Source organism: Haemaphysalis longicornis, unplaced genomic scaffold (genome assembly GCF_048455015.1).
Source record: "Haemaphysalis longicornis isolate Haplotype H1 unplaced genomic scaffold, Haemaphysalis longicornis Haplotype H1 scaffold_7, whole genome shotgun sequence".
NCBI classification, from domain to species: Eukaryota; Metazoa; Arthropoda; class Arachnida; order Ixodida; family Ixodidae; genus Haemaphysalis; species Haemaphysalis longicornis.
In genome coordinates, this window is record NW_027526422.1 from 130,376,258 (window position 1) to 130,391,662 (window position 15,405).

General features: G+C 46.1%; 1 protein-coding gene across 6 annotated transcripts in view; it reads left to right on the top strand.

Moving 5' to 3' along the window:
• LOC144146984 (2-Hydroxyacid oxidase 1-like) overlaps nucleotides 1-15,405 on the top strand; it is a 430,316-nt gene that overhangs the window by 64,308 nt on the left and 350,603 nt on the right. For 5 of the 6 annotated variants that reach the window (XM_077678979.1, XM_077678976.1, XM_077678978.1 and 2 more), the window contains 4 exons: nucleotides 2,784-2,875; nucleotides 6,742-6,900; nucleotides 11,127-11,196; nucleotides 13,844-14,012. In XM_077678979.1, coding sequence (XP_077535105.1) covers nucleotides 2,784-2,875; nucleotides 6,742-6,900; nucleotides 11,127-11,196; nucleotides 13,844-13,977 — 455 coding nt within the window. In that variant the 3' untranslated portion in view covers nucleotides 13,978-14,012. Of the gene's footprint in view, nucleotides 1-2,783; nucleotides 2,876-6,741; nucleotides 6,901-11,126; nucleotides 11,197-13,843; nucleotides 14,013-15,405 lie in introns of those variants that run through there. The other variant, XM_077678980.1, reaches the window with a different exon arrangement.

Here is a 15,405-nt window from a genome sequence, read left to right on the forward strand (position 1 = left end):
ACGTAGGCCACGGAGGATAATTTTGCCATAATTGGGGTTGATAAGGTGCACCTCGCCTTACTGTGCTTTCGTACTTAATTCTCTGTGAGTGGTGGAAGCTACACGCAGTCTAGGTAAGCAGCTACCCTACGCGCTGCAAAGATGACCGACTGGTTGGAGAGATTTTGTGCTTGGGAAGTGCACTCACATTATTCTGCACTAATCGACGTACTCTCGTACGTAGATATAGAAAACAAAGAAAAGCCACCGGGAAGCTTTATTCGGACGAACAGCGTAAACAGGAAACTAGGCGACGAAGCCAATCAAAACAGCACTCAGACAGCAATTATGTGGGATTTTTGGTACTACGTACTCTGTGAACATTGGCCCACCCTACCTAGTTGGAAAACAAGCCCCCATTTATAGCAACACTCCAGAAAACTGTCCGATTCGCCCATCAGCCGCGCCGGCACTCGCCTATGAGCACGGGCACCAGCGAAGGCCACGGCGAGAAATGCGTTCTAAAAGGCCAGCCATGCCAAATTAAGTCACGCCGGCTAACATGGCCGCACCCAGGGCGCAGCGCTGTAAACCGTCTATGCTCAGTGCGGTCTTTAAATGTCATTAGGAAGGAGACTGAAAAGTATAGACGTGTTGCTCAAAGTTGAATGCCAATTTCGCCGGAGTGATTAGCCACTAATAAAAACAGTGAATCGTTAGCGCGCGTCTGCGCAATTCTTTTTGAGATAAAGTTTCGTAAGCTTTCAAAGCCTGCGAGTGGTTATGCGCCCCCTCAATGGTTTGCCTCTTTTTGCATGCCGGTCAGCAAACTTACACACTATTTCTACAGTTAATGACTTTTGCTTGAAAAAGGTGTATGCTTTTTCCACGTTTCAAAACTGCTTTCTCGTCTAATGATTTAGACACACCCTTCAACACACCTGGCGTTGATTATATGTGTAGTAATTACTGACGTGTCATATTTATTTACCTTGTGCCCGACGTGTCTACACATACGCTCACGCACAAGAATTAGAAGATGGGTTTGCAGCTCCTAATTTTTTGGCTATAACATCGACCCTGGAGAACTTCCATATCATCATCGTCGTCGCTATCACCATCATGACCATTATGACATTCCTGTTCGTCTCTCCTGCCACACAAGAGACTCTCCTATGTTCATTCAACTATTCCTCGAGTTTTCGAGTCCTCGAGCTTTCTGGTTCCATCTCCACATCCAGTTAATTATTTGCTCTGCAAAACTAGCCTCTTGGCAGCCACTCTGTTACCTTGATGGTAGCCCGGATTTCCTTTCTCCACATTGCGGGTTTAGAGCCAACAATGTTTTAGTTCGCGGCACTTACGCACCCGCTCCTGTGGTTCCCCGGCGCCGTCGTCCCTCGTTGTAACTGAACGAACTGAGGGTGCACCGAAAACAGACGAGATACAACGAGCAGGAAACGGAGCAGGAAAGAATGGCGAAAGTGTGAGGGGGAGGGCGGTATGCAAGGGCGGCGCGAGTCGCCCCACGGCGGCGACCATAGAGTTTCATACAATAACCACTAGAGAGCAATCTGGCGCTGCGATCGTACGCCGCAGTGGGCGTAATGGGTAGTTCTGGATTCGGGTTGGCACTCGATGGCTTGTCGAAGTTGCTATGAATTGAATTGTGCAGAGTTTTGTTTTCGTTTTTGACTTACATGAACGCATTTGCTTGCCTACGCGGTGTGTTTGAAGAAGCGTTCAAAAATACGTTTCTCCTTGAACTGCATGCCGCGCGCGCACTGTCTGGAATGTTTTACAACCAGAGTTGCCAATTGGGTGGGTTATCAATTCGTTGCCGGCACAGCGAGCACGAAAACGCAAATGACGGCTCCGTGAGCGGTGAAGTTGTCGGCGAATTAGGAGTTGCCCCGCTGCTCATTCGGCAGATAAATGTATTTTCGAAGCTGATGACGGTTGCAAATTGCTTGGAACAGCCACACTCGTGCGAACGCCGGCTCCTACGGCGTAGACCAGCAGTACCGGCGGCTGATAGGAACGCTGCTTGGTGAATGTCAGTAATTAGGGCTAGAATAACTTATCCAAAAAGTAGTCGGTTTCTTTTTTTAGGAGCAGAAAACTTTTCATAATATGAAAACCTACAAGCGTCGAAACTTTTACGAACAGTTGTTGGAGAAGTCCGCGTCCCGCTGTAATTGGCGGCAAATGGCAAACGTACTTCAAAGACCTCCACCCCCCCCCCCCCTTTGCTTGCTATTTAAAGGCGCCGTTTTATTTCGCACAAAGCCTGTTTTTGGTTACTAACTTTTTTGTTTACCATGTAATTTGTCAACAGCGAACCACGCAATACGAGCTTGGTTGAAAAAAAAAAACAATTTCAGCAGCCTTAGGCCCGTTTAGATCCTACGAAATCCGGTTCCAGAACTACCCATCACTCCCATCGAAGCGTAAGTGCCGTCACGGGGTGCGCGCTGACACTAGCGCCAGTTTCCGTTCTTGTGATTATTGTATGAAACTCTATGGCGGCGCCGCTGTTCAGGTTAACCGAGGGAATGGAGAGGCCAGCGAAGATTCAGTGCGCAGGAAAGCGGAGGATGGAAGTATGGCGAAAGTTTGAGGGGAAGGGTGGTATCCAGAGGATTGCATGAGACATGGTCATCTTTGTGCGTTCGCTGATGTGGCGATCACTTTCTGAGACGCAGCAGGAATGCGCGTTCACCGAGAAAACTGCAGTTCTCGCACGCACCAATCTCGCATTGGGAAGTATTGTTTTCGTCAGCCATTTTTTTCTGTTTCCACAGCGGACTCAGCGCGCGAGGCCCTGAGGCATGGAGCTTCAGCCGTTTTGGTGTCAAACCACGGTGGGAGGCAACTTGATGGAGATCCAGCAACGGTATGCAACGACTCCTGATCCAACGTTCTACGAACAAAATGACGCAACCTGGTTTTCGGGAAGCAACTTAAGGTCACTGAAAATTTTTAATACTGTAAACCTTTTGTTTTGGCGTAGATGCAATTTTAGATGCTTTGCGGATAGCCTGTAATTAGCGGTAAATGCGTTCAGCAAATAAGTTCTGCAAAATGTTATACATTCTGAAATAAAAACAGCAGTTCCGTCTGCTTAGTTCGGAACCTCCATTTGAAAAAGGACTTGCTTTCAAAGTGCCCAACGTTACATGAATGGGCAGATTCTAATTATGTTTTTTGAAATAACGGAGTAATAATGTATATGAGATTATCATTTCCCAACAGATGCCTTATCTCGCCGCCATATAACATTCTTTCTTGTTGTGTCTTGACATTACGCCTCCTGCGTATTGTTTAGTACAGCCACGTAACGCGTTTATAGGATTTCAGAACGGCTTGCAATTCTTCCTGAGCGCTTGCACTCATATTATTATGCCATACCTTTTGTTCTATATAAGGCGTTTGACGCTACAAAACCTTTTTCTATTTCGCATTTGTAATTTTTGGCGAACCGTTAATCGTTCGGAAGTGGCGTACGCAGATAAGGAAGTGTGAATAAAGATTCAATTTACATGTTTAGTGTGCAAAGAGTATTTACAATTCCAAAGTTGCTGACACTACAAACTCTTGCCGGTAAGCTACCCAGCAGTTACACTTTAAAGTTTCTTCTGCACTTGCAGCGCACGGAGGCTCACGGTTGGGCATGATACCTAAGACCCAGCAGTCAGTACAAGTCTCGCATGCTGTTTCATCAATTCATCAAAAAACGCGTGCACCACTGCCGACCCTAATTATAAATAACAGAGTGTTGCACGGCGTATCGACGACGGTTACAGAAACAGCCTTCCGCGCTGTAGCCCACGCGTGGTTTACCCACTCTTTAATCGCAAAGTAAAGGATAGCGGTAACGCAAAACTCCGGTGCCAGCACCTTTACGCCTTCAAGCGGGGCAATGCGCCGCCCAGACAGAATTGTCAATGGCGTTGCATGTCTCTCCAGCACGTCTTAAGCAAAACGCATGACCTAAGGCTTGCCAGGGTTGTGCAGTCATTAGCGAGGCGCGCGCCCACAGGTGTGGGTAGTTTAGTTGTCAATGACGCTGTTTTTGCTGAAGCACCGGCGGTTCCGCGACACGGGTGCATGCCGTCGAATCCTGCACGAAGGAGATCAGCGGCGGAGTCCAACTACGTCACCGAAAGTTGAGAGATGCATTCCCATGCCTTGACTGCGCGCCCGCGCCTCGCAGCACACAAGCGCTTGTATATTAATCCTTTTGTCACAAAAACACATACGTTCATCTCCTTTTTAAAGGTAAATTGTAGTCAACGGGCGCAACCGCGGTGCCTGTAGAGATTCAGCGAACGAGAAACGATTTCGATCAGATGGTAAGGTACAACTAAGTGTCACTGGCGTGAGAAATACTTTTCTAATTGCGTCCCTAAGTTTAAAACCCACCGTTGTCACAACAACAACATCAAAAACATCCCTAACAAAACCCCACCCGACAAAAAATTAATAATAAATGCCACACAGCCCCTGATAAAGTGGTTCAGCATTTATGACACTGTGATGAACCCGTCACAAAGGGGGAAATACCGAGAATGGCATGTAAAGGAGCGTCTTGAATCGGAAACAACAAAGGTGCGTAACAGTCAAGTGGTAGCGCTGGTTTCCGAACTTCGATACACGCCTTTCCAAGCATACGGTGTGGGCGAGTGAGAATATTTAATATGCAGGTTTGTACTTCTACCGGCCGCACTGTGAATACTATACAGCTCTAAACTAACCCGCAAATGAACGCTCCCGACTGAAAGGAAATCACGGGTAGCGTTGGCTGATAACAAGCGGCAATAGGCGTTGGTGCCTTTGCAAGACGCTTCCGTTGTCCCGTTTGGGCAGGTAGAATACCTTGTTATATTTGCGGCTTGGACGATGTTGCATGCCGCTTCACATATGAATTATAGGTAGGGGGTCAACATTTACCTTGCATCCATTCTTTTAAGGCTTTTTAACATTAGCGCCCATCTTCACCCTTTGCCACCTTTACCTTTGGAAACGATTTTGGTATTTCCAACGCTCATCATTTTGAAAAGTGTTAATTGTATAAATCATCTTCCATCTACTCCTTTTCCCAGCACTCATGAGAATGGCATCATTTTTGCTATATAGCATCACGTCGGCAAGCCGTGTGTGAGTCACACTGAGAAGAACCCTGGTGGCTACTCTTGGTCGTTTGCGTGTTTGCAGAAGATTTTGCTGCAAGAGTTAATTAATCATTTGTTAAAAAATGAAAATTGTGAGCTCTTGTGCGCTTCAGGAAATTCAAGTACGTTTCCGGGCCGGACACAAGCGGGCCGGACTCAATCTTTGGGATTGAGCGAGATGAATAATACGAGAGCGCTGTTAGTACGTTCTTTCGACATATGGCGGTACTAGTCCAACCTTCAAAGCCGATATCTTCAAAATAGATGTTAGGCCGCAAAACAAGAAGTCTGGGGTATACTATAGGTTCTCAGGACTTCCGCAGCTAGTAGACGACACAGATAATGGTTGATGTTGATAGGTGTGCGTGAAACCGTACTTTATTGATAAAGTGATCCCCGAGACCTTCGACAAAGACTAAAGCGTTCATTGCGCAGAGCCGCGCTTAATGTTGATAGTTCAAATGAACGCGGCTTGCGAATAGCCGTCAAGGCAACAATGGTAGTCGAGTCGAATAAAAAGGCCATGTAAGAATTCACTTTGCCTTAGGCTTTATATGTTTCAAGATTTGGGTGTCACACGCGCTCGTTGCAAGACCTGATAACAGCACGTGAAAGAGGTGTATGGTATCGCGTGTTGTCTGTTCGCAGGTTGAAATACCATCGCCTGCACCGTTGCTACATCGTTGCCATGTAGTCGGTCAGCATGGCTATAGGTGGCGGAAGGCTTGGGAAATAGGTCTCGGGGTCATTCTACTCAACATGCCGCAAAAGTAAATTTTGGGCAGATTTTTTGTACGGCAATAATAATAATAAGCCTCTTGGCTAAGATTTTCTAGTTATAGTTAGTGTGTTCAGCGTACAAGTTTACCATTAAGCAGGTTCGTATGTCACCGAGTATTTATCGCTAATATCTGCGACGTACGGCACTAATTACGCAACACTCCATCACTGCACCGCTACCTCACAAGAGCGCAGCAGTTTGCATGTGCCGAAGTCTTCATGCATTACGTTCGTAAAAATTTTTACCTTCAACCAAGTGGGCACCTGGTAGTGGCTCATAGGGAAGTGCAGCAGCTCTTCTTGCTCGGTCAATCAGTCACTGGGAATTACAGCACTGTTTGATTTTAGTCGGCCTTGCTCCATAAAAATCCAAACATCATTATTATCATTGCGAATTACTGGATAACGAATTCCCATTTCTCCACCCTGCGGCAAGCCCTTCTCGGTGTTGGAGCAGGGACGAAAATTCAAAACATTTCGCACCTCTCGATCGAAAACACCTATGTGTCTAAGGTGCGTTTTTTTTTTTTTTTGGCAATTATTGATTCTGCATGAGATGAAATCGGCCGCAAAAAATAGCGTAAAAATACCCAATCCCCAAAACGCGCTGGAATTTCTTAAGATTCGCTTCTTATGAAAAAACCTGCCAGCTATATTGAGCAAAAAAGCATCAAACCTTTTAAGGATATTTTAATGAATTCAGGGAATTCTCCGTGCATTGTTTGGAACCCCAACTTCTATTAAGTAAAAATGCAGTCACTTTCTCCCTGTGTTACCATTTTCTTTACGACATGCGTACGTCATGCAGATTGAAGCTCTCCCGGAAATCGTCGCCGCCGTGGGCCGTCAAATGGAGGTGTACTTGGACAGCGGGGTCCGCACCGGAGCTGACGTGGCTAAGGCACTGAGTTTGGGCGCTCGGGCTGTTTTTGTCGGACGACCGGCGATCTGGGGCCTGGCCTACAATGTACGTATCGCCCTTTCATATGAGCCACTTCAGCCACGTGTCCAGGAATTGCATTCCTTCTTCGAGACAGGGTTTACAAAGGTTTACGAAGCGTGCAGCGTTTGTTAGCCTCCTAAAATGATGTGAAAACACGACCCCAGGTCAAAATTTATATTTCCACCATGATACTGTGAGCTTCAGCTATAGAGTAATATACGGAGATCTATACAACCAACTCGCCCCCATTCACAGAGTAGATTGAGTGGTAGGTGGGAATGACCTGGAATTTAAGTCGCAGATAATGCAGAAAGTTGGTTATAACTCTACATTTGGTCTCATATAATGGTACTTTAGTGCGCAACGAGAACCCTTGAAGCTCGAAAACTGTTTCTTTGCCGTGCAATCTCACCCCGTCACGATTCCTCACTTTTGAGGCCAACTTTTCCCGAATAACCTATGCCTTCTTGGTGCTCTTCACCGGCAAGGAGTGATGCGAAATATTGAACTTTGGACGGATAGAGATAGAGAGACATAAAATGTTTATCTAGCTGTAAAAGTAGCTAGAGTGGATTCTTAGTTCTAGAAGCCGTGTGTCGGCCGCACCGTAGTAGCCCGGGTTACAAGGAGAGCTTGGTCCTCCAGGCCACCGCAAGTCAACAGTATCTCCTACTGCAAAGGGGAAAGAGCAATTGGTAGGGGTGATAGGTCGGCATTTTCCTTGAAATCCACAACGCTATGGCGGAGCGTGCCTAATTGATTGTATAACTTTCATTTTCTTTGCGGCATCTCGGTTGGAAGAAAAGCTGCTTCTCTAGGTAAATACTTCGAAATTATTAACTATATTGTGCATGACACACTTCATATTATGGCAAAAAAATGTTTAACTGCATTTGTTCATATCCTGGAATCACCATTCGAACAAGCCGTAAGAGGACAACAACACATTGGACTTGTTCGTACGCTTTAAGTGCAGGAAGCGGTTGCAGTTCGCAAAAAGGGGAACATCCGCAAAACCAAAATACGTGTCCTTGTGCCCAGTTCTCCGTGTACAGTTAATTTTGTAAGCCGCGCTCTTGCCTCTAAAACAAATATACTCTTAAAGACATGCCGTTGGAGCCGCCTTTTGACCTCTATTTATTGAGCAGCGCACTCAAAGCGACCTGAGTGATAGATTGTAGGGTTTAACTCGCCGACGCTACACAGGCGACGAGGTGCGCCGTAATGGAGGGCACCAGGATAATTTTGACCACCTGGGGATCTTTAACGTGCTCCGAAGTCTCGAACACACGGGTGTTTTTGCTTTTCGCCTCCATCAGAGAAGCGGCAACCGCGGCCGGGAATTGAACCCGCATCCTTGTGCTGAGCAGCACAATCAAAGCGACCTATATCAACAGATAAGAACGTTCTATTTACAGTAAAGCTGTGTATGGCTGTCATAACAGGATTCTCCCCGTCCGTGAACCAAATTATTCACGTGTATGGGGCCATTTTTTTGTTATTCTATTGGCGCTGTAAACGCTCGCGTGAAAGGGAACATGAAAAAGTTTCCAAAGAACTGCGTGTCTATCAAAAGCAACAAAGAAAGCATACAGGGCAATGTGATCCACGGGAAAGTGCATAAAAGGCGATCCCAGTATTTAACAGCTGTAACACACTCCGATAGTCGTCGGTGCTGCAGTGTAAACATCTGGAAGTCAGATAAGGAGTCGTTACTCCGGCTGGTGTAGAAAAAGTTTGATCTATACGCCTCGAGCTTCGCGATCGCTGCGCCGCCTGCCGCCGCTTCTCTGCGGCGTTGACGGGATTTGCGCTGCGTGGCTGATAGGGGCTCGTACAGTGTTTGGGCTCAATTTCGCTTCTTTTCGCCTTTCCGCGCCCTAAAACAAACTTATTATGGTGACGACTATAGGCAAGGAGTACGTTAGGTCACTTAAAAAGCAGCTGCGTCTTCGTAGAGTACGCGATCGCCTCCAAGAGCTACCCGGGAACGCGGTTCTTCGTGCTTCGTCGCCGCTCTTCCGTGCGTCGGCGGCGGCAGCAACACATCACCCATGTCACCTCCAAAACATTAGGCACAAATGAATTCTACTGTCGCCTCGTTTAGACCTGATGCTAGAACAATGAGAGGTTGGCTTCATTTTGCAGCGTGGACAACGAATGCGGCTTCGTTTAGAATATATACGTCGCAGAAAAATATGTTTCGGGGATGTGATTACCCATTCTTGGACAATAACTTATGCCATTTATAAGAATATAAATCATGCGAAAATGTTAAGTATATTCCAAGCCTGTGCGTCGTTAAATATGTGCCCACACACGCAATATAGCTAGAACCAAGGCAAGTTAATGAAACCACGGAAAAATAAATGCTGTGCAAGCGCGGAATTATGAAACATAATAGCTCTAACGGAAATGAAAAAGAAAGAAACAGTGCAGCTTCTGACAAGCTAAATACGTTCGTCGAAATTTAAGCCAGGAAGGGTTCACTAGACCAACTATACGCGAAATGCACTGCTATTTCGCTAGACATTGGTGTGGGGGGGCGGGGGGGGGGGGGAAGGGGAGGGGGACGCTGTGTACAAATGCGGAGCGGAATCCAGCAATGAACGTTTTAGTAATCCCACAAAAATCTCGCGTTCACTTTCCTTTCGTGTTTCTACTTCAACGAAGAGCTGATCGTACGGCGCACTCATTTTTGGAAGTATACAGGGTAGGCTGTTCAACAAGCGATGAAAGGTGTCGTTGGAAGAGTGTGGTATGTGATAAGGCCCTCTGATTTCAGTTTCTGCTTCATTCTGCAGGCTCCCCCCGCCATATGACGATATTTTGAAGAAGCATTTAGTCGCGGACACGGATTATATTCTAAGCCAGTCTCCGCGCTGCTCGCAGAGGATATATGTAGCAGATGAATGTTTGCGGGCGCTCACTTCCCGACAAGACGACTCTGTCGTGTGCTGATCCCCGAGTATAATTATGCATTGTCCATCGTACTTTTGTTGAATATTCCCGAAATTAACACAGACTGGTTTTTAAATGTTGGTGATCAATATCTGAGGTATAACATTGGCAAACGTAACGTAACTGGCGTGCTGTCAGGTATGAGTGCTCCGCTGATTATGTAAGCGCACAAAACCGATTTAAATCGTATAGCCGTAGCATAAACACCTGAGTAAACGGTGGTTACGGGGATACGGGTAGTAAATTCAGGTCAGTGTAACTACAATCGGCTCCATCATACGCCGGTTCCGCGACGCTGGCCTGTGACACACACCTGGCGCTTATACAGACCGAATATACCACACTAAGATCGCGTCAGAAACATTTACACTGTCGTAAACGTACCCCATTTGCGAACAGAGTGACTGCTCCACATAAACATGGATTTCAAACGCCCGCAAACGGTAAATCTCAGTCGTGAAGGGGCCGCAAAGGCAGCGGCGGCACTGGGGAGCGGGGCGCGGACTCCCGTGGCTGCTTTCAAAACGGGCCGCTAGGGGGATTTCAGTGGCGCCCCTACAGGCTGCGCTCGAGGCGTATACTGGTTCACTTCAACCAACCACTGTACACACGGTGTGTATCGATTTTCGTAAACGAACTCTGAAGTTGTACTTTGACGTTGTCTTAATCAGGCAAGCATTTGTTCATCTACATAGCTTGAAAGACTTTGGACTGCAGTATTAGAGTGATTGGCATCAAATCCCTAAAAAAACATAACCCTTTCACTTGCACAGAAAGATCACCCCGACTCTGAAATTGTCTGCGCCGCACAAACGAAAGTCATACTGTAATGTTGCATGTGTACATATCTCCATGCACAACCCAGTACGCGCTTCACATCTGTTGGGAGGGATGTCATTGCTCTTGTGATCATTGCTGGTGGCCTCATCGCGGACATTTAAAACCAGACAAGATGCGTTTCAGTAAGTTTGAGTTATAGTCGCTTCGTCAGAAGTGCCACACGAATACAAGTCACTAAACTTGTCAACAGCTGCGGTCATCAATAGATGTAACCTTGGCCACAAATCTGTTTGTGGTTGTAACGAGCCAGGAACTGTATATCACAAACATGGCAAAGCTTTCGCCGATATTCTTAGCAAAGGATGACATTAAATGCACATACTCAGGCCTAAAGTTTCGCTGGATGCAAGAGTATAGTATGTGCTCCAGCTTCGCTAGTTGTCCACCTTCACCGAGTGCAAAGCACCGCGCGTATCAGTATGTGGGTTTATGTTTTTTTTGTTTTTCAGGGAAAAGAAGGTGTCGACAAAGTGCTGAAGATACTAAGGGACGAATTTAAGCGTACTATCCAACTTCTCGGTAAGTAGAATGAAGTAGTATGCTGCCTCCCCGTTCTTACCGACGGTGACAGAAAATGCCCACTTCCACTTATTTGTACGCGCTCAAAGCTAAGTGATCTGGTTTTTGATGAGAAAAAAAAAGCCATAAATGGCGCACAGTGCGAGAAACCGGCTTATGGCGTTAGCCTTGGTGTCTTGGCTAGAAAATGGGGATTTCCGCGTTGCATAGATAACGAACTCACGTCACTGTCGCTTCAATATCGAAGTATACCACCTGCAAGGTGGAAGACTATTAGTATTATGCTACTGGTAAATCCAGTGCTGCAATGAAATCCAAAACCAGAACACCAAAAACGGCGGTGGTGACATCACGAAGAAGCCACGTATACCGCGCGCTTCGCAACAGAATGAAAATGCGAGCTAGGGACTGCACTGCTATGTGGGGAGGGAGAGTTGCAGATTTAGTAAGTACAGTATTCAGCGGATTATAAGCACGCGCCCCGCTGACCTCGAACAGCAGCGCAGCAGCCACAGTTAGTCGCAGTGCAAAACATTGAGGAGCAACCAGTGGCGTTCAGTAAGACATCAATGCTTTTGCATTGTCAAGACATAGGAAGTGCTTGAGTTTCCTTGACTTTTTAAAGCAGAGCTCACATGTGTAAACCTACCAGTTCACGCCCCCGCGTGGAACGAAAACTAAGACTTGCAGCGTACAGAAAAATGTATAAGTAATTTTTACAAATTTTTAGGGCTTCGTATTTTGATATATCTTATGTTGCCCCATAAAAAAGTGTCTCCCCAGAAATGCGTTTTTGTTTCGAGGTGAAGCCGACTTGAAAAAAAATCGGTCTACGTTTTATCTTTGTATGCTGGATTTCCCCCATTGAATGTTGCGCAGTGAAGCATGGCCGTCTACGTAGGGAGTGTGGTTAAAGCACCACCATATACTCCCTTCTACCGCCACCACCACCCTTTCCCCGATTTGTGTATACACCGTACTTTCGTGGCGTTTATCTCCATACTTGCCATTTTTATGCATGCCATAACATCGGGTAAGGGGGGGGGGGGGGGCACAGCCAGGCTACCCGCACTCAAAGTTGACATAACCGTTGTGCTAGGGACAGTTTTCAAGTTTGCCGTCTAACGGCCCGATGCGTTCAAGCTGCTTTCCTCCGTGGTGGAGCTGTTTGGGCTTGCGTGTGCACAGACAGTAAGATCCCTACAACGCGGGAGGGAAATGGAGAGCCCCGGGTTTGTCCACTAGAGTTGAAATTCAGTCCTCCAAAGTTTCACTCAGCTCAATAGCTAGGAAGTATGCTCAATCCCAAATTACAAACAAACGTGTTTTGTTTTGTGCACTTTTTGCTTTGCGTCCAGCTTCACTGTTCATCCTCCTTTACAGCGTGGTGAGGCCCATGTTTTTGGAATACCATTTATATACATCGACTTATATGCAGAGAACAATTCCCAATTAGCTCTCAAGAATAGAAAACGCGTTCTTTCCGTTGTCAGCCTAACTAGAAGCAAAAGCGTGTGAAAAGACCAAAAGACAACCCTGTCACGTCAAAGTATTTTGTGTTTTAAATACGGGCGGAGAACTCAAGAACATTATCAAAATAGCAATGAGCGTTGTATCGCTTCGTAAGTCTACCGAACCTTGTGCACAACGCCGCAACCTCTCATAAGCTATGTTGATTTCTTGTGTAAAGTATAAGGGGACCACTCACACATACCAGGCGGCTTCATTACTAAATGAGCCAAATTCTTTCCCGTCCTAGTTTGGTTGCGCTAATCCCAACAACAACAAAAAATTCACGGCGATTACAACAATGCTCCAGCATGAAAATGTGGGCTAAGCTCTTCTTATTCTGCGGTTTATTGGGCCGGAAATTCGGTAGTATACTAGTCAACAGAACACTAAGAGTACCGTGGCTGGCGAAGGCGCATGCGTTCTGCGGCACATATCAAACTGAGTGGGCACACGCGAGGCCATAAACTTCTCCTACCAATAAATAAGCAGTAGTGCTTGCTATTTGCATTTCGCAGGCTAGGTACTCTTTCTGTGACGCAGCTACACCACTGCCAGCTCGGCGTAGCGTCACTTCTGTCGGCATGCGCTCTCGCGTCCATTCGTTGCTGTTCGTATCCGGCAATGTGAGGCCAAGACAACAAACAATTTAAATTTAAATTTATTCAGCCGCTCTTCACGCTGTTCAGCCTGGACAGGCGGCTGTAGAAAATGCCCGGGGCATTTCTATAGCCGCCTAGCCAACTACCGGTGAATTCGAAAGGTCACTATTTACAACTTGGTAAAGTGCACCTTTGTCATTAATTAATTCATCAATGGCCGTTGCGATCTTTGTTTCCTTTGCAAAGCGAACTAATCTTAATTTTTTTTTTGCAATCGGCGTTTCCAGCCCCCCTTCTTCCTGCAAAATTTTCCCGGCTGCAGTGCCATTGGGTCAAAGTAATCATACGGGAACACTTCGAAGTGCTTCAGCGGGTAACCAAATGCAAACACCCTCTTACTCGTCAATATATCGTAAGGTATAGCCAGTGTTGTATGTGGATGTCTCACGGAACACCTCCTATAAAATAAAGTCCATGGTCTCTTTCTAACACAACCGTGTCCAGGCAGTAGACGTGAGCACTTCACCTTTGTGCAGGTTGTCCGGACTCTGGGCGGCTCAATCCGAACTTTGTGGCCCGGAAGGACCACTATTCCGAAATTGTGCAAGACCATTTTTTCCCACAAGCCGGCCTCCTCCCGCTGGTACCACCATACGACGTTCAGACGTAGCATGCTTGATACGAATAAAGAACACGACTCGTGCAGTTGTTGGCCTCTGTTATTACGGCGGGGTGATGTTAAAGGGACTCACCTGATCACATTCCTGGGGGACTTACTAATTCGTGACCCACGGTCTTAAAACGCCTCGTGTGCCGATACGAAAGGTTTCAAAAATTCAGATAAATGTTTTAACAGCCAAATTTGGTTCTTGTAGGAATATACCACATCTTTTTCGAGATAACAAATAAAGAAGACACACAGTTTGGTTTATCCAGCTTTCACAAGATGGAGCTAGCTGTCTCGTAAGCAAGAGAGTTATTTTTTATTTCACCACGGAAGTGACATATCTCTCAAATAAGCAAAGTATGCCATTGTGAACATTGATATGTATTTGCAAACCTGTTTTTAGTGGTGCATGATTGTTTTTAGGTCCGTGGGTCATTAACTCCTGTAGGAATGTTTACTGTTGAGTCCCCCTTAAGAGGTCGTAGGTTTTAGCCGCATGACGAAGTCGGCTCGTCCGTGGTTTTTTCACTGCATTACCATCAAGCCTACAAAAAATTCTTAGACGTCAAAATGGTATGCCTTCTCGGATAAATTGAAGCAGTCATGACAGCAATTTCATTTCTAAAACACCTACTGGCAGTCATACTACTTGGGTTCGCAACAAGTATAACTTTGTTGTTCGTAATGGCTACAACCTGTTGATGGGGGCAGAAACCTACGACAGTCAACGTACCCAGTTAGGTAAACTACTTAGAAAGTCAGTTTATGTCCTGAAAATAGAAGACCAAAGCACATTAACGACAACAAAAAGCACGAAGATGCCCTCGTATGGGATAAGTTGAAGGAACTTTAGGCACTAAGACAAGCCTGGGTATTGGTCCGGTGTGAATTTTCTTTTATGATCTAGTGACGTGAAAACAAGGACCATCTACAGTAATGATGTGCATGTGCGAATGAAATCTTAGTTGCTGCGAGGCATTCATCCTATCTGAAATTATAATTATAGATCCGTGCGTTCTAAAAACCTGAAGTTTCCTTCACTTTAGAAACAATGGCTGCAATCGTTGTTCAGTGATCCACCCTGTCCTGCCGTCGTCAAAAAGCTATTGGTGTATTATCTTGAATGGTGTATTAACTTGAATGGCTTCCTGTTTTGGAGGAGTTGTGTACTTTTGATGTTTATTTTAAGTCCTTCCGTCAGCCAAAGTTTGGCAGGCGGTTTTTAATTTTTCCGTGACTTGTATTACGTGTGTGCAAAAGGTAATAAAAAAAATAAAAAAAACCCGCCGCGGTGGCTCAGTGGCTAAGGCGTTGCGCTGCTGAGCACGAGGTCGCGGGTTCGATTCCCGGCCGCGGCGGCCGCTTTTCTGATGGAGGCGAAAAGCAAAAACGCCCGTGTGCACGAGATTTCGGCGCACGATAAAGATCCCC